This window comes from Hippocampus guttulatus, chromosome 3 (genome assembly GCF_054856545.1).
Source record: "Hippocampus guttulatus isolate MCC_2025c chromosome 3, RoL_Hgut_1.0, whole genome shotgun sequence".
NCBI lineage: Eukaryota > Metazoa > Chordata > Actinopteri > Syngnathiformes > Syngnathidae > Hippocampus > Hippocampus guttulatus.
Window position 1 is genome coordinate 27,877,985 of NC_141263.1, and position 17,659 is coordinate 27,895,643.

General features: G+C 44.6%; 2 protein-coding genes and 2 pseudogenes across 5 annotated transcripts; 1 reads left to right on the forward strand and 3 right to left on the reverse strand.

Moving 5' to 3' along the window:
* The first annotated feature begins 414 nt into the window (after positions 1–414).
* On the forward strand, positions 415–5,532 carry LOC147208074 (uncharacterized). Its single transcript, XM_086107873.1, has 2 exons — positions 415–1,016; positions 1,750–5,532. Exons 1-2 carry the CDS (start codon positions 893–895, stop codon positions 3,360–3,362), a joined length of 1,737 nt encoding a protein of 578 aa, XP_085963999.1. The 5' UTR covers positions 415–892; the 3' UTR covers positions 3,363–5,532.
* Positions 5,533–5,715: 183 nt separating this feature from the next.
* Positions 5,716–9,369, reverse strand: LOC147208075 (uncharacterized). 2 transcript variants are annotated; one of them, XM_086107870.1, is made up of 4 exons: positions 8,959–9,369; positions 6,331–8,583; positions 6,112–6,225; positions 5,716–5,974 (listed from the first exon to the last, which is right to left on the reverse strand). In XM_086107870.1, exons 1-4 carry the CDS (start codon positions 9,080–9,082, stop codon positions 5,754–5,756), a joined length of 2,712 nt encoding a protein of 903 aa, XP_085963996.1. In that variant the 5' UTR covers positions 9,083–9,369; the 3' UTR covers positions 5,716–5,753. The 2 variants fall into 2 exon arrangements, with proteins under 2 accessions (XP_085963996.1, XP_085963995.1); XM_086107869.1 differs by having other exon boundaries at positions 5,716–5,980.
* Positions 9,370–10,629: 1,260 nt separating this feature from the next.
* Positions 10,630–13,346, reverse strand: LOC147208076 (uncharacterized; annotated as a pseudogene). The gene is made up of 2 exons (XR_015100547.1): positions 12,908–13,346; positions 10,630–11,797 (listed from the first exon to the last, which is right to left on the reverse strand). The product of XR_015100547.1 is annotated as an uncharacterized LOC147208076 (transcript).
* A 376-nt stretch (positions 13,347–13,722) lies between these two features.
* Positions 13,723–17,085, reverse strand: LOC147208077 (uncharacterized; annotated as a pseudogene). Its single transcript, XR_015100542.1, has 3 exons — positions 16,713–17,085; positions 16,243–16,410; positions 13,723–15,352 (listed from the first exon to the last, which is right to left on the reverse strand). The product of XR_015100542.1 is annotated as an uncharacterized LOC147208077 (transcript).
* Positions 17,086–17,659: the final 574 nt, after the last annotated feature.

Below are 17,659 nucleotides of genomic sequence, written 5' to 3' on the forward strand. Positions count from 1 at the left end.
CTTGGGGCCTGCAATGTGACTCTGGAACAACACTTTGCCCACAACAGACCCAGATGAAGTGCAAGAGGACTAAAGAAAAGAAAGAAAGAAAAGGATGGATGGATGTCCCCGTTGCAATGTTACCACAATGAATAAACCGAATGCCGCCTTTAAAAGAAATACATAATAATACTCCGCTTTAGTTTAACTTGTAGCAGGCTCAGATAATATTCAGTGTCCTGCTTAGTGCTTCTTCACTTGGAATGCGCAAAATCAACCCCACCTTTTGAGGTGGGACACTTTTCTGAAAAAACATGTCACATCCATGGATATTGTATATATATAAATCCACTCCGTGGCTAGAGTGTCACTGTCACGTTGTACACTAACTGCTTGGGGGTAGCAAGTTGTTTGGCCGGGTGGGTTGCCGTACATTTTCCGCTCCAGCTCGAGTTCGCTCTGAGAAACCAGACGCGCTTCACGAAATTATTCTTTACGATTAGAACTGAACGCCGAGAAGCCTCGCCCTGGGACGTTAATATCGCTCCTTTACCGGACGAATATGCCATTCAAAGAAATGTTTTTGTCCAGAGGAGATCGTCTCGGTGCACGTTGAAGCCTTTGTCGCTAGCTTAGCTTAGTTTAGGCGAGCTGGCTGGGTGCGAATTTTGAACAAAGAAGTGGACGCCTTTTTTTCGACACACTCCAAACCTCGATTAAATTGCACCCTTTCGCCGTTTTACCTGACCGAAACAACATCGATTGACATTTCGAGTCCGGATACATTGGTCTGGGTGCCTGTTCACGCCTCTCAATGAGGTTAGCTTAGCTTACTAGCCGCTAACAAAGAGTCGCCGACGTGGGAGACGGAGATCGAGTGTGCGCGTCAAGCTTTGTGGTTATCGTTGGAAACATGTGTGCCAGGAAGTCAGCAGAGGACGTGGAAAAACTTTCTGGGACAAAAAAGGAGAACAAGCCACAACGTCAACTTCTGGACGTTGTGCGCAAGCAGCCTCGAGTTGTGTTACACAGAGCAGGTTGGTTCACCTTCCCATTTGCAAGTAACGATTAAGTACCACTGTAGTGAAAAAAGAAATCAAGCAAGCCGAGTCGAGCATATATTTGGGTTAAGCACGTCTTTATTTAGGGAAGTATAATGGTGCCGTCTGAAACAATGAATTGAATTCCGATAAAATGACATACAAATGCAACATTGAGTGTCAAATATTCAACATGCTCGGCTCATGGCCCCTGACTAACCCTCAATGGAGTCATTCTGTCTGGTAAATTTGAGACTGCAAGTAAACATTTCATCAACTCACGCATATGCGACCAGGGAATTTGGCTGATTTGGGTAGAGAGGCCAAAAGTTGTGTTAAAGAGGAAGTCCAAGTGAAAAGTACTCCTGCGAGAGTTAAAGTAAGAATTCAGTGAAAACGCTACTAAAGTACTGAGTCATTTGTGAATAATATTCAGTTATTTATTTCTACATGAGTACTCAAATGTCAAATAGACAAAACTTCAGTACCTGATGACTTTTTCCCAAAATGTGCACTCTGGAAGAGGAGGTGGTTGGTTTGAAGGAATAGACAGTTAAACTTTGAAAAAAAAAATCCAGTTCATCTTATCGTCACTCTGCTTTTGCTCATGTAGCTTGCCAAACAACCTGAAAATAGATCACCCTCCAAATGGTATGATGCAACATCCAAGTCACCAATGTGATTTTCGATTTTATCAAACCATGTGTGCTTGTCTTCCTGTGTCGCGCAGACATCAATCAGAAATACCTTCATCCTAAGCAACAGGATCCAGATTCCCCCCACGTAAAAGAGAAAGATGGGAAAGGAGGAGGACCAGAGCGCGACTACCCCGAAGAGGAAGAAGAAAAGGTGGATCTCGCCAAGTTGCCATTCCCTTGCGTCACTGTGAAGATTGAAGGTGATGAAGAAGAGGCTGATGGAGGGCACCGTGGACCATCGAAAACCGACAACAACTTAGCACCACAATCACATGGTGACGACATAATATCGCACTCTGCTGACTCTGACAATGATCCGCACCCTCAACGTGGTAGGACGTGCCACAAAAAAACAAGCGAGACACGCTGGAAATGTTCGCAATGTGGGAGTACATTTAGCTCCAAGTGGGGTTTGAAAGTACACGTGAGAGTGCACACCGGGGAGAAGGCTTTTGATTGCTCAACTTGTGGTAAAAAATTTCCTGCACAGTCACACTTGAAAGCACACACCAGAACACACACCGGGGAGAAGCCTTTCACCTGTTTGGTTTGCGGGCGAATGTTCTCAGCAAAGGGAAACTTAAAACGGCACGCAAGAACGCACACGGGTGAAAAACCTTTTGCCTGCTCAGATTGTGGTAAAAGATTTGCCGCCCGGGAAACTTTGGGAACACACAGACAAATACACACCGGGGAGAAAGCGTTTGGTTGCTCAGTTTGCGGTAAAAAATTCCCAGCGCACTCACACCTGGAAGTGCACACAAGAACACACACTGGGGAAAAAGCTTTCATCTGCTCAGTTTGTGGGAAAACATTCTCTCAGAAGGGTAACTTAAAAAGTCACACAAGAATACACACTGGGGAGAAACCTTTTGTCTGCTCAGTTTGCGAGAGAAGGTTTGCTAACAAGGAACAGTTGAGGAAACACACAAGAACACATAGTGGAGAAAAACCCTTTGATTGCTCCACTTGTGGTAAAGGATTTTCTACGCAGTGGTATTTAAGAGCACACACAAGAACACACACTGGGGAGAAACCTTTTATTTGCTTAGTTTGTGGTAAAAAATTCACTTTTAGGTTATCTTTGATAGCGCACATGAGAATGCACACAGGGGAGAAACCTTTTGCCTGCTCATTCTGTGGTAAAACCTTCCCATTTAAGATATCTTTATTAACGCACACAAGGAGGCACACTTGGGAGAAACCTCATGCGTGTTCAGTTTGTGGCAAAAGATTTTTTACAAAGCGAAACTTGATAAGTCACACGAGATCACACACCGGAGAGAAACCTTTCCCGTGCACAGTTTGTGGTCAAGGATTCTCTGTGCAGGGCAATTTAAGAGCCCACGCAAGAACCCACACTGGGGAGAAACCTTTTGTCTGCTCGGTTTGCGGTAAACGATTCACTCAGAAGGGACATTTGGAAGCACACGCTAGAACGCACACTGGAGAGAAACCTTGTGTCTGCTCGGTTTGCGGTAAACGATTCACTCAGAAGGGATACTTAAGCAAACATATGAGAACGCACACTGGAGAGAAACCTTTTGTCTGCTCAGTTTGTGGCAAAAGATTCTCTTGGAAGAACCAGGTGAAGAAGCACAAGTGCACTGGTGTGAATAGCAACAAGCCATCAACGAAGCCTTAATGAGACCGAATACATTTCTACTCTTTTTGCGAAGAGGGGACCGTGTTGGCAGTAGATGGGATTTTCAAGACAAAACAAGTCTAAAGAGTGAGAGTGTTTGGTGTCTTCCCTGCTTTTGTGTCCATGTTGGTCTCAGCTTAAGATGACACTTGAGTTTTCACACTTGTGGTGTAAAGTTGACGTAGATTCAACACGGACATGAATGTCCTATTTTCAGACTGAGATCATTGTCCAACATACATTTTCAGGTACTTTTAAAAAGGAGGACGTTTTTTTTTTATGTGTGCAACATTTGCGGATGCGGGGCGTCCGTTTGGCGTGTGAGTGCGTAGTGACAACATTGGAAACTTGTTCGAACTCAAAATCGAGTTGATGCTTTACAGTTAAACAGAGCGCTGCACCGCGGTGTTGACTGGAGCAGCTTTCCCTCGTCTTTGAAATGGAACAAAAAAAAAGAAAAGAAATGGATGCCATTTTGCTCTGGGGAAAAAAGTGCTTGCATCCAACGCTTGTATGTGGATATTGCACAACCGCAGGTTGTTTTGCAGTCAGATGCTGACTAGTAATAAATTGACGTAATCTGATCTTTCGACTGTAAATGCAGTGCACGTTACAATTTTATCCACAGGCTCCAAAATTATGCGGTAGAATAGGGTATGTCCTCAACAAACACCGAACAAAAAGCCCACCCCCAACCGCCTCTAACTCAATGCCTTGGTCATGCTACCATCTGGTGGTGATGGCAGCATATTTCACTCATCAACGAGCCCGCACCCGGTCGGCCCTCGGCTTGTAGAATACAATTTAGCGAACACTTGTAGAATACCATTTCCCTAACAACTCTGGCAAAATGATATGGTGGTACAAGAAATGAACTCGAGCGGCTTCAACGTTAAAAATATCCTGTCCTGACCCCACGCCACAAAATCGCAGTAGTGGCTATTAGTCATTCGAATTTGGGCCTGCACCCGAAAGTAATAGTCGTCGTCTGGTTTTTAAAGAAGCATCTGCCAGGTCGTCACTGCGGAGGTATGTTGGTCATCCGCTTGATAGGCGAAATTCTACCATTTATCATAACTACAATCTGTTCTCGTCTGTGGTGCATTTTAAAAACATTCATCTTGGAGACACAAATTCAATTTCTTCATCCTTCCATGAACCTGGCTGTTTTCGGACAGTAGGCGGGGTACAATCCAAACTGGTTCTTCTGGTTTATACAACCACAAACAAACAAGTTCCCAGTGTAACGGAGTGATATATTGCGTTAATTAAATTATGACGGAAGTGACGCAGCAGCGCACAGTATGGCACCAGCTTCCCGCCGTAGTTCAGGCAGTTACCAGGGAAGTCACAGGGTAAGTCACGTTTCATTGACGGTCCGGATTCATTTGTAGCTTAATTGCAATATTTCACTTTGTTTTTCCTTTTTCTATGGTGCTGTGTATTTATTTAGTTCCCTGATTTGTTCCGAGTCCACATTGCTTTTTGTGTCGTCATTTAATTTAAGTTTTGTCGAATAAAAGATTTTACCCATTGAGTTAACAGTTTTTTTGGTTGCGCAGTTATTTTTGAGACTGAAAAGCCCCGTGACTTCACCTATCCCACCCGCCATACTGTGTTGCAGGGAATGTTTCTTTCCTTATGGTTGTACTGCATATAGTTTTTCGTGTCGTTTTTCATTTGGCTATTAGTGTGGCTGGCGTTCGTCGCGGCCGCCATTATTGTACGTTGCGCAGCCGTTCTGTTGCATGTGATGCGTTCAGCGGCATCACGTAAATACCAGCGGAAGTGTGTTTTTTCCCCCTTTTTTTGTAAATAGTTAATATACATCACCTATGTTGTATATTTTGTTTTGTTGTGCATTTTGTTTTCTTATGGATGATGTTTAGTTCAGGAGAGCTACCAGGGAAGTCACAGGTTATTTTTGAGACTGAAAAGCCCCGTGACTTCACCTATCCCTCCCGCCATACTGTGTTGCAGCAATAAAAAAAAAAGAGAGAAAAGCCACATCCCAGTGTCTGGTGTTCTTGAGGCGGCAGAGACGTGGAGCTTGAGACCATCACAGTTGTAGCTTGAGACCATCACAGTTGTGACCCCGTCACACCAGGACATTTGTAATGACTGCCGGCGTGTATGATCGTTTAGAAAAGGCAGCGGAAAAAAAGTTCAAATAAACCACTTCAAGCTACTGTAAGAGATGGTTCACTGCTACTTTCAGTGTCTTGCAGGAAGTCACGGTGAAAATTGTTTGGCCTCAAAGTCACTTGGGAGGACATCAAAGAGTCGAAGTTACAACAATAAGCGGCAGTGACTTCTCGCAGGTCTCCCAAATTCTTACAGACATTCAAAGAACTTGTATCAAATACAACTTTTATTGACTTCAGCTCCACATTATTCACACAGCGTTTTCTTTTTCTTGGCCTGAATGCGATTGTACACGTAGAATTTCACACTTTTCCAGCTGCGGTTCTTTAGAGCTTCTGGTTCGGCCCTTAAACATTTGTCACAGTCATACTTTGCTGGAACAATGTAAGAGGTGATGAAACGACTCATGTGCTTTCTCACTGCCTGGACTTCTTGGTGGCTCCAACGTGTGTTCTTCTTCTGCAGTGCTTTACCTCACATGATTTAGGACAGACAGCTCAGTGAGCGACAACGCAGGAATCAGCATTTTCAGAAAGATGTACAGCAAAAAAAAACAACAAATTTTAAAAAGTTTTGGACAACAGAGTCCAGCGGTAGCATTTACCATCAATGGGAGTCGAACTTGCCCCTCGAGCTGTGGTCACCGTCCCGCCAGCGGTTGAACAGGCTCCCACTGCAATGGTCTCACCATCGTCATCGCAGCTGTCAAAAACTTTTTCTGTAGATTCGATTTAGAATACAGAATATTAAAGTGAGCAAGCCAAAGAACAAAGAAATGGACAAAACATTCAACAACAACAAAAAATCCAATCAAATAACACACCCTGTGGATGTATTCCAATTTGACCCAAGTTCTGTCCCTGAAATTCAGCTAATCTTCCTTGTTCGAGCGCCATCAAAACTTTGCTGATCTTGGCAAGTTGCATGGTCGTCTCTGGGACTCGAGAGAACTCGGGAGGGACTGTGATGTCATGCCCGAGAACGCGCGGCAGCTGGAGCATCTCGTTGTCGGTCAGGTTCAGCACCGTGGACAAGGTTGCCGCATGCTGCCGCATTCGGGCGGACGTAAGCCACGTGGGGAACTTGGCACCGCAAAGCTTTGCGTGGCCACGGAGGCAATTTGAACCGTGGGCATGCGTCAGGACGCCGGGCCTAGCAAAGAGGTATCGGTTGCCTTCAAGAACACCGCATTGCTCTCTCAGCCAAACAAGGAGTTGTATCGCACGCAGCATTTTGAGTGTCAGGAGAATTGGAACGGGTCGGCCATATTTGCCCATGAAGACAACCCTTGTGAAGTGCCGGCAGAGTTTTCTCTCCACTCTCGAGAGTGCCCAGTCCACATCCTCGTGGGGACCGACGACGTCTCGTGCCAAAAACGCTGCTAAGGGCATTTTGGCAACCGCTCCCTCCCTGCGTCGGTTGAAAAGCGTGACCTGGCTGAGACACACCTTTGACAGCTCCACCCAGCCCTCGGCGGAAGGACGTTGGGCAAGGGATTTGCAGAAGTCATCTTGCATTTGGTTGAGATGCGTGTGCAGTTTCTGAACGTCTTCAGTAAAAGGCAAAACGGCGGGCACGTTCCATCGAGACTCCCTGATGTTCCTCGGCGCCAGAGTCCCAATAACTTGGTTCCACTTTTCCCGATGGACTTCTTGGAACTCCGTGGCTTTCTTGACCAGCGCTTGGTTGCCTGTGATTAAACCTTCGGCTTTCAATAATTTGCTTGCTTCCAGCAGGTCATCCCCGAGTCTGTTGGCCAGTGTTGGATTGATGCCCTTCCCCGCTTTGCCGTCATACCGGCACGTCAACTTCACAGCTTCGGCCGTCTCCGTGTATCTCTGCGGATCGATGAAGTCTTCAAATGTTTTCAAGGAGGTGCTCATCCTTGCTCCTGAAACCAGCCTCCCCATTTGTCTCAACTTGCCTCTCACAAGCTCCAGGTTTTTTGCGCATGTTCCACCGCCGTTTAACAGGCATTGCCCGATGTCAATGATGACCTTGTCATTTTGGATGATATCTGTGATTGGGTCTCGATTCATGGCACTGATGACGCCCCACAGTTCCTTGCTCACGTGGGAAGGCATCGGACCTCTGTACGTACACAGTGACTGGACTCGGTTCTTCCCTGCCTTGCCGGGGATCGATCCGGGTTTAAAACCACACGTCTGCATATGTCGCCACAAGACCTTCCTCGAGAAAAGCCCTCGACAGTAGGTACAATGCATGAAATCACTTCCTTGCGCTTCTTTAGGCGGTTGCTTGTATGGCACCAGCTCCCCCTTGCCGGACTCCAAAACGGCAGTATTGTGTGCAAAGTTGCCCCGGTTGCGGATGTAATCCAGCTGCTTTTTTCTCTCCTTTGACCCCTTTGGAAAGCCGAGGGCCGTAGCCACGTCACTCTTATTTTGATGTGCACTTTCGAGGTGTCGAGCCATCTTTGCGTAAGGCTTCGAACAATACAAGCAATAATGTCTCTTGTTGTATACTCTTTTTTGGCTTCTTTTTTGGTATGCGCGAACAAACACTGAGTCGCTTGTTCCAGGACTGGACTTCGGCTCGTCTAGGGTGGTGACTGGCCCGTGTGATCGGGGAGGACGTTTCCAGAGCTTGTCGTCGGTGTGACGTTTCATTTCATCTCTGGAGTGTTCGCCACCAGTGTCAGTGCCAGAAGAGTGTGACGTCACGTCCTCCCTCTCTTGAATGCCGTGTGCTTGGGATTGTCCAGAGGGGTCTCCGTCGCCTTCTGCTGTCATTTGTTCACTTGAAATGCTGCTTGGAGGTTTGGCCTTTGTGTTCTCCCCTCTTTCACCCTGACCTACATGTACATCTGCACGCTTCAGAATCACAACAGGCAAAAGCAACATGGCGACCTCATACTCCTGCTCTTCCTCTTTAATGTGACAGGGCTTTGGCTCATTTTCCGCTTTAATGCTGAGGGGCTCTGACTCTTCTTCCGCTTTCAGGCTCGGGGGCTCTTCTTCTGCTTTAAAGTCGAGGGCCTCTGGTTGTTCTTCCAATTTAATGTTGGGGGGATCTGGCTGCTGTCGCTCAGGATGAAGATAGTATTCACTGACGCCTGCAGGAAATAAGAAGACAAACCCACATGGTTTGGTACAAGAAACATTGAAAAAAAATGAAGTAATAACTGTTTACTGTAATTGCAGGGTGTTTTTGATCAGATTTTCGATAGGGGATATCACACACACACTCGCTTCCAACGGGGTTTCTTCCGGTGCTTTAAAGGCCTGGTGGGGGCGCCACGCTTTTGTTGTTTGAACCCCTAACCTTAGTTTACAACCTTGATTTGAAACCCCAGGCCAAGTTTTAAAACCTACTCACGGGATCGAAAGCTCGTCCCAAATGACGTGTTCTCTTATTCACATTCACACAATATGCGCACTTAACAAGAACAAGTAGTTAATAAACAGTTCAAAGTATGAAATCAATCAACCTTCTCTGTTTAACACAACTCGAAGCTTCTCGAAACCAGCATCCAGTAGTCGACGTTGTCGCTTCTTTTCCATTTTTGTCCCCGAAAGTTGTTCCAGGTGCTCTGCTGTTGTTCTTGCACACATTTCGCCTCACAATAATAAACTCACTGTTGATCTCTGCTTTTGTCTTGCTAACAAACGTGTCCCTTCGTTAGCGGCTAGCAAACTACGCTAAAATACACTAAACTGCGACGTACACCGAGACGAACACGGGCACTTTTATGATGCGTTATTCCAAGATAGTAATGATGCAGCGCACCATGTCGAGGCTTTACTTCGTTGGGTACTAAAATGTTCAGATTTCTGACCAAAAAGTGCAGCAAACTATACCCGGAAAACCTGCAGTGGAATTCGTACGGCAAGCCTACCGGGACAAACAACACGACAGTAAAAGTAATACGAAATATTAAGCGAGAGATAACGCTTTAAATGAAATAGCAGTTGTTTATAAGAAATACTTGCGTTGATGTCGTTATAAGGATACAGTACACACAATTTCAATATTTTACTTCTTGTACTATTGAAGATCAATGCTTATAAAATAAATGCGCTCTTTGTGAACCAAGCTCAACGTTGCTTTTGGTTTGCCTTTCTTTCTGTCGCTTTGTTTGACTGGCATCCATTTCAACTTGTACCCTGCCCATCCATCCCATCCATTTTCAACACCGCTTATCCTGAACAGGGTCGCAGGGGGTTCTGGCTCCTACCCCAGCTGACTTCAGGCGAAAGACAAGACTGCACCCAGAAGTGGTCGCCAGTCAGTCGCAGACATCCGACCGTCCACACGCACGCCGTCACTGAGCGGAACCGATCTCACACTGCCTGCTCAGAAATACGGCGAGTGTACCACTACACCATCGGCGGTAAGAATGGATGGGTGGCTTTGTTAAGTGTTTGGCTGTGATGTCACGTGGGCCAGTCAGTTTGTGGAATCACTGTGGCCCTGGTCGAAAGCAGGTCTTCAATGGATGGCCACCGTGTGACTGCTCTGGGGAAGGTTCTCAGCCCCTGTATTGTCTTTAATATCATACGGCAGCATACGTACAGTAGTATTTCCTTTGTAGTCTGCCCCGACAAAGCTCCTGTTGTGGCTGTGGACTTGTCTCACAATTCCAATTTCGGTGGTGTACTGCTATCAAGAGACCAAAGTGAGAACTTTTCGTTTTAACAAAATGAAACCAGAACGTAAAGCACAGAGCAGGTTCTTGGATATATTTCTCAAAGTCATGAATGTAATTCAATTGCACTTAATGCACCTCATTGCCAGTTAATTATTGTAATAAGGGATGTGACTTGATGAATGTCAAACTGCTGAATGTTAAACTAAGAAGAGACGAAAGAAAAACATTCCTGGATCATTGAATAAAATCTAGATGAAATCTTCTGTGGAACAATAACTCTCTTTAAAATGGGGAAGCTGCACATATTCATAATAATTTGACAACCAGACTTGAACATGGAACAGCTAATATGAATTAGAATTCAAAGAAATGCTCAAATAATAATACAAATTACAATACATGAGATTTACAAATTAAGTCATGACACCAGTCCATGGCCACTTAGTCATCTCGCCTCTTCCTCTTCTTGAACATTGTTTTGGGTCTCCTCTTCTTTTTTAATGTTTGGTAACCGGTTACTCCCCTGTGTGTGTTCTTATGTGTATTCCCAGTTGTACCTTTTGGATGAACCTCTTGCCGCAAATTAAGCAGGAAAAGGGCTTCTCTCCAGTGTGCGTTCTCGTATGCCTACTTAAACGTCCCTTTACAGAGAATCTTTTACCACAAACCGAGCAAGGAAAAGGTTTCTCTCCAGTGTGTGTTCTTGTGTGTCTCGTCAAACATCCCTTCTCAGCGAATTTTTTACCACAAACTGAGCATGCAAAGGTCTTTTCCCCAGTGTGAGTTCTTGTGTGTGTTCTTAAATTTCCATTTCTGGAGAATCTTTTACCACAAACTGAACACACAAAAGGCTTCTCCTCTGTGTGGGTTCTTGTGTGTGTTCTTAAATGTGTCTTTAGTAAGAATCTTTTACCGCAAACTGAGCAGGCAAACGGTTTCTCACCGGTGTGTATTCTGGCGTGCCTGATTAAACTTCCATTTATGTAGAAGCTTTTACCACAAACTGAACAGGCAAACGGTTTCTCCCCAGTGTGGGTTCTTGTGTGTGCTTTTAACTGTCCGAGTCTGGGGAAACTTTTCCCACAAGCTGAGCAGGCATAAGGTTTCTCTCCGGTGTGTGTTCTCGTGTGTGTTCTTAAATATCCCTTTACAGAGAAGCTTTTACCACATATTGGGCAGGCAAACGGTTTTTCACCCGTGTGTGTCCTCATGTGTACTTTCAAATTATACTTTGCATCAAAGGCTTTCCCGCACTGTGAACATTTCCAGCGTTTCTCGTGAGTGTGACACGGCTTGTCACCTTTCGAGCGTTCATCATCGTCAGAGTCAGGAGAGCCTGATGTCATGTCATCACTATCTGAGAGTGGCGCTAAGGGGGTGCCCGCTTGTGATCCTCCACAGTGGTCTCCATTGCCTTCTGTCGTCGTAAGCTGACTTGGGCTGCAGCTTGGAGGCTCCGCCCTTCTTTTCTTCTTACTTTGACGGGGACGAAGCCGTGACTTCCGACCGTGCGCTTCATCGTCTTCACTCTTCACAATGACAACAGTCAATGGCAACTTGGTGATATCAGCCTCCTGCTCTTCAACTTTAATGTGGTGAGTTCCTGGTTCCTTGTCCTCTTCAGCGTGAAAGTTCTCTGGATCCTGCTGCTCAGGATCAACATATTCCTCATTGATGTCTGGATGACACGAGAAGATAAACACACATGCTTGGTAAAGTCTATCTTTGCTCTGACAAATCTTGGAATTGTGACTCTGATGTTGTACGTTTGGAAAGCTGTAAAGTGCCAGAGCACTCAACTTCAGGAATAGCTTGTTCTGAACTCCAAGGCACCATAAGGCACGACTCTCACTCCGCAGTCGGGTTCCTAATTAGAATTAGTAGTTGTCACCAAAAACGGAAACTAGGAAAAACAACATTTGAAAAAATTTAATTACATTAAAAAAAAGTCACCGCTTGGCTGCTGTATCAGGTTCAAACCAGTAGATGATGCTAACACACTGTAATAGGGTCCATGGATTGGAAAATGGACAACAGATGTTTGGCTTGCTTTTGCTCGGCTTCTCGGTGAATTTGGAGCTCAATACGCTAAAAATGCGATCCAGAATGTTGAATTTTAAAATGAACGGGACACTTAATTTTCAATGATGGAAGGTGAATAGTCTATGCTATTTTTTATGTGGCAAAGGAAAACTGTTGGAAATGAGAAAAAAACAGTAACTCGGACTCAAACATTGACGGCACACGTCTCGTTCCCATCGCGCTCTTTTGCTGAAAACACAAAGGTAAATCGCCATCATTTGGGACTAAGGAAATGTGAAACATGGATTTTGACATTTTAAAATGAAAATGCTTCAAAATAGTTTGATCTGCTATGAAGTACAGGTAGTGTGCAATAATTTGTTGGCAAGAAGGACGTTGTACTTGTTTAGTTTTTTTTGTGTTCAGCATTGCCGTTGGGAATTTAATTATCTGTCAGCTTCTACTTGATCATCGTAACTCGACAAGAGTTCGACACTTTAGTTATTTAGTTGTTTGGAAAACATGAAGGTGAGCAGTGGAATTAACAGTGGCCGTCCATAATGTAATCAGTCGTGGCTGATTACATTATGGATGTCACTCGAAGCCATTTGAGACATGATGGTTAATGGCCAAGCAAACAAATTTGAAATGAAAGCGCCCGAGTGTAGCCCTGAACGGCACTGGGTTCTCCAAGAAGCAAGCTAAGTCTGTATCAATCATCGGAAAAGAAAGCAGAGAATAAACAAGCAGTAAAATGTGTACCAACCTGCTCTGTGCAAAACAACGCAAGGCAGCTTGAACCCAGCGTCCAGTCGTTGACGTTGTCGTTCCTTTTTCTCTTTAGGTCGACAAAATTCATCGTCGAATTTGTTTTCCAAACTTTTTGCACACATGGTCACACGAGAATCACAACACTTTGATTTCTGCTGAGCGGTATTTTTGATAACAAACGCGGCTCTTTGTTAGCAGCTAACAAGCTAAGGCATCTCGAACAGGTTCGACGGCCACCGGGATAAATATAGCCTGGCACGAAGATTTAAATAATGATGTGTTACTCCAATTAATTCGTACTATGTTTTAACTTCGGTACCTTCCGTACTCATTCGGGAAAGATTATTCCGCAAAGCACGCCCGGTTTGGATCCACTAACAAAAAGTAGAGCTGCAGCTAAAGTAGTACAGCAAGTGAACGTGGACAAACTGCATACCACCGCTCAATAAGCGGCATCGCTTTCGCTACGGTTGCTTCTTCAACTGGCAAGAAAGCGAGTTTTTGAATGGAAGACGACACTCTCACATTCAGTTAAGTACGTCGCAAGCGTTGGGGTCTTGCATAAGAAAACTCCATTCATGAAAATATCATGTTCCCAACTTAACAAAATGAAAAACTATTGTAACGTCACTAAAATCTTTTTTTACTCTCCATTGTTCGCATATTTAAGTTGTAATACCGAGATGAACGTCCATTCACACTGTTAAAAAAAGAAAGAACGACAGAAAGAAATATTTTTGAGGGAGATTGAGAGGCCAGTCACAGTAAAACAGCGGAGACGGGAACTTTTACTCTCTACTTTTTAATCGAATATTTATTGGACTTAAAACCACAAGTGGCCCAAATACTGGAGGCCCTAATTCAAGTACTGTCTTCATTACTCCATGTCTCAAATCTAAGTCCCTTTAATACAATGGCTCACCTTACTCGCAAATGGAAACGCGAGAAAAATACATGAAAGAAAAACATCCACTCACCCCAAAAAACTACACGGCCGACCAACATTTCAAAAACTGATGGAGGGGGTCGGATCCGTCTGCTCAATACAAAGCTCGTCCGGTCCCGAACTAAAGTTGTACAAATGAACCAGTAAAAGGTTTCTCTGCAGTGTGTGTTCTTGTATGCTTTTTTAAGTATCTCTCGACAGAGAATATTTTCCCACATACTGGACAGGGAAAAGCTTTCCCTCCTGTGTGCGTCGTAACGTGTCTATTCAAACACCCTCTCGTAGAAACTCTTTTACCACAAACCAAGCAGGCAAACGCTTTCTCCCCAGTGTGAGTTCTGGCGTGTGCTCTTAAATTTTCTGTTCTAGAGAATCTTTTACCGCAAGCCGAGCAGATAAAAGTTTTCTCCTCCGTGTGGGTCATTGTGTGGGATTTTAGGTGAGCCTTGACATGGAACCTTTTACCACAAACGGAACAGGCAAAACGTTTTTCTCCAGTGTGTGCTCTTGTGTGTCTTTTGAAATTTTCCTGTGTCGAGAATTTCTGATCACAAACTGAGCAGGCAAAAGGTTTCTCCCCAGTGTGCGTCCTCGTGTGTCTTTTTAAATTTCCCTGTGTAGAGAATCGTTGATCGCACACTGAGCAGGCAAAAGGTTTCTCCCCAGTGTGAATTCTTGTGTGCTTTATTAAACTTGTCTTTGCAGTGAATCGTTGACCACAAACTGAGCAGGAAAAAGGTTTCTGCCCGGTGTGCGATCTTGTGTGTCTTGTCAAATTTCCTCGTGTAGGGAATCTTTTTCCACAAATTGAGCAGGGAAAAGGTTGTTCCCCTGTGTGTATCTTTGTGTGTGTTTTTGATTCTGTCTTCGTTGGGAATTTTTTACCGCAGACAGAGCAGGCAAAAGGTTTTTCTCCAGTGTGCGTTGCTGTGTGCCTCCCCAGTTGTTCCTTGAAAGCAAATGTTTTACCACAGAGTGAGCAGGAAAAAGGTTTTTCCCCAGTGTGCAACCTCATGTGTCCTTTCAAGCCCCACTTTGAACCCAAACTTTTGCCACACCGAGAACATTGCCAGCGCTTTTTCTCAGTGGGACATGCCATTTCACTTTTGGAGTGTTCTTCATCATCATCATCATCATCATCAGTGTAAGAAGAGTGCGACGTTAGGTCTTCACTGTCCGATAGTGGCGCTACGAGACCGTCTGCTTGGGATACCCCGCAGTGGTCTCCATCACCTTCTGCTGTCATGCTGCAGTTTGGAGGCTCGTGCCCTCTGTTCTCATCACTTTGTCCTTTAACTTCATTTTCATTCTTCAAAGAGAAACCAGTCGATAGCAACTTGGTGATATCGGTCAGCTCCACTTCCTTTTTCCAATGGACAATCTCTTGCACGTCCTCCTCGTCGTCTCTCATGTGGGGGGATGCGTCCTCCTCCTCTTTAAGCTGAGATGACCGCAACTGCTTTTGCTCACGAGGAAGACGCTTTTCACTCGCCTCTGCCGGACGGAGGAAGACATACGCACATTCCATTTGGTTAAGTTTCACGTTGCGACTTTGATGTTGAGCATGATATTACATGTCAGCACAAGTGAACCCTTTACGATTTATTTTCTCGGCAAAGACTTTGCACTCATAACACGGCTTTCTGGAAGTTCCTAGGAACCACACACAAGTGAGAACATCGCTGGTGCTTTGCAGGACGTTTTTTTTTTCTTTTTAATAAACTGTGGCTTCGAATAAGAGAAGCAAGTGTCGATGACAACAAACAATGACACAACTGCCGTAAACGCTACAGAACTCAACAGGTGGAGTCAGACCACGGTGCGACGGCCACCGCTTGCATCTGGCCATTGGTGCGTAATTATGCTTTAGAAAATGTTGATAGATGCGCATTTTTAACATTAGATTAGAACATATCACTGCTTCATTTTGACTGTCAGTTCAAATCGTGATTTCATTTGTTAATGCCAAGCTATTTCAGCTCATTTTTTTCCCCTTCTCCCAAAGAATGCTGTCAAAGGCGATGAGCGTATTTCTCGAGCTGTAGATCCTTACAAGACGTTCGCGGGCATTTCTTGAGAAGACTGCATTGAAAAAGGTGCAGGAAAAATCATTCAAATCATTGCCAGTCCAATTTGGCTCGATGCCGAAGACAACCCTCTCTTTTGGTGGCAGCTCCATCATTTCAACTTTCCGCACTTCGTCAAATTCACAAGATTTTTTTTTTCAATTAAAATATACCGATTTTTAGGGGCATGTTAAATATCGCGATAGAATCGGATAGCGCGTGCTTTCCCAATGTTGTGCAGCCCCAGTGAAGATGAGGGGCGCAGAGAACGGATGGTCTGAAAACTGTCTTGAACGGAATGAAGCAGTAACAACTGACCTTGGTCTTCATCATCTTCCCTCTTCACAATAAAAACCGTCAATGGAAACTTTGTGATATCAGCCTCCTCCTCTTCCTCTTTGATGTGCAAGGTCTCCGAGCTCTCTTCCTCTTTGATGTGGGGCCCTGCCTTCTGCAGCTCACCAACAAGCTCTTGTTCATTGACATCTGCAGGACACAAGAAGACAAAAACATGCAGTCTGGTCAAGTGCATTCTAGTTTCGTGATGGGACTTTGATGTCATGTATTCTTCTTCATACACGCCTTTGGTTTTAAAAAGTGACAGCGCTAAAAACGTTTTAGTATTGTCTTATCCAGGCTAGCAGGGTGGCAATCACTATTTGGTCAGGCGTTTGCCTGTTTGTTTGACTTTGCTTCACAAATGAAGATTCCATGATGAAATTTACAAAGGAAAGCTGCTACAAAAAGGAAGAAGTAACGAAATACAGTCGACTAAAAGGTAAACAAACCTGTTCTGTATAGCTTATCTTGAGGCTTTTTCCATACAAGTTGACGTTGTGGCCGAGAATCGTCTTTTGTTCCAGAAAAATCCTCGTTGTACTCTTCTTTCATATTTTTTTGCACAGAATAATCGTAACACTTGATCTCCGCCTGGCGATGTGCCGAAACACGCCTTTCTTAGCAGCTACCAAGCTAAGCTCAGCCAAACCAGCCTGGGAAGCTTCAACGGTCACCAAAACGAGCTTATCCGCACACGAAGATGAAATACATCGTATTTTACTCGAGGGAAGTATCGAAGGGCACACTGCATTGAAGAGGCTGCAGCGCGTTCATTTATAGTTCGCCATGAATGCTTTTATGAAGCACAAGCGGTTACCTCAACCACACACGGAAGTGACTCTACAGAGGACGTAGTACGGCATTATCACTTGAACAAAATAAGGTCTAAAGCCATGAAGCGCGACGAAGAAGAACCCACATTAGCCAGAGCCCTGACTTTAACACAGGGGTGTCCAAAGTCGGTCCTCAAGGGCCGCAGCTGGACATGCCTGCTTTAACATGTTTCACAATTGGTAGAGGTTCATCTTGGTGTCATCAGTTCAAAGCCCAAAACAAGTATGATCTAATGTTTAAGCGACCAATTTATACGGCAATGTGTTCAAATATTTTTGTTCACTTGAAAAGTTGGGGTGTTTAAAAAAGTTGTTTTGTCCTGCGTTGTTTCACATTTCTACAGTACTGTATATCTAATTACTATGAAATAAAGCTGGGGAGAGGGGGGGGGGGCAGAGGGAGAAAGGGAGAGACAGCATGCCTATGTTATATTCTACACTTACCTAACAACTTTTGAGCTTTTGAGTCGTCAATTATTGTTGAAGAGGAAAAAAAAATACACATTTACCAAACACCGCCACCCGTTAAACGACCTATATTTCAAGTATTTTCGGGTCAGCCC

Coding starts and splice junctions, on each gene's coding strand:
- LOC147208074 (XM_086107873.1), top strand. CDS start 893: ATGTGTGCCAGGAAGTCAGCAGAGGACGTGGAAAAACTTTCTGGGACA. Junction 1,017..1,749: donor AGTTGTGTTACACAGAGCAG/GTTGGTTCACCT, acceptor TGTGTCGCGCAG/ACATCAATCAGAAATACCTT.
- LOC147208075 (XM_086107869.1), bottom strand. CDS start 9,082: ATGTGTGCAAGAACAACAGCAGAGCACCTGGAACAACTTTCGGGGACA. Junction 6,226..6,330: donor AATTGGAATACATCCACAGG/GTGTGTTATTTG, acceptor TCGAATCTACAG/AAAAAGTTTTTGACAGCTGC. Junction 5,981..6,111: donor AAGTTCGACTCCCATTGATG/GTAAATGCTACC, acceptor AAATCATGTGAG/GTAAAGCACTGCAGAAGAAG.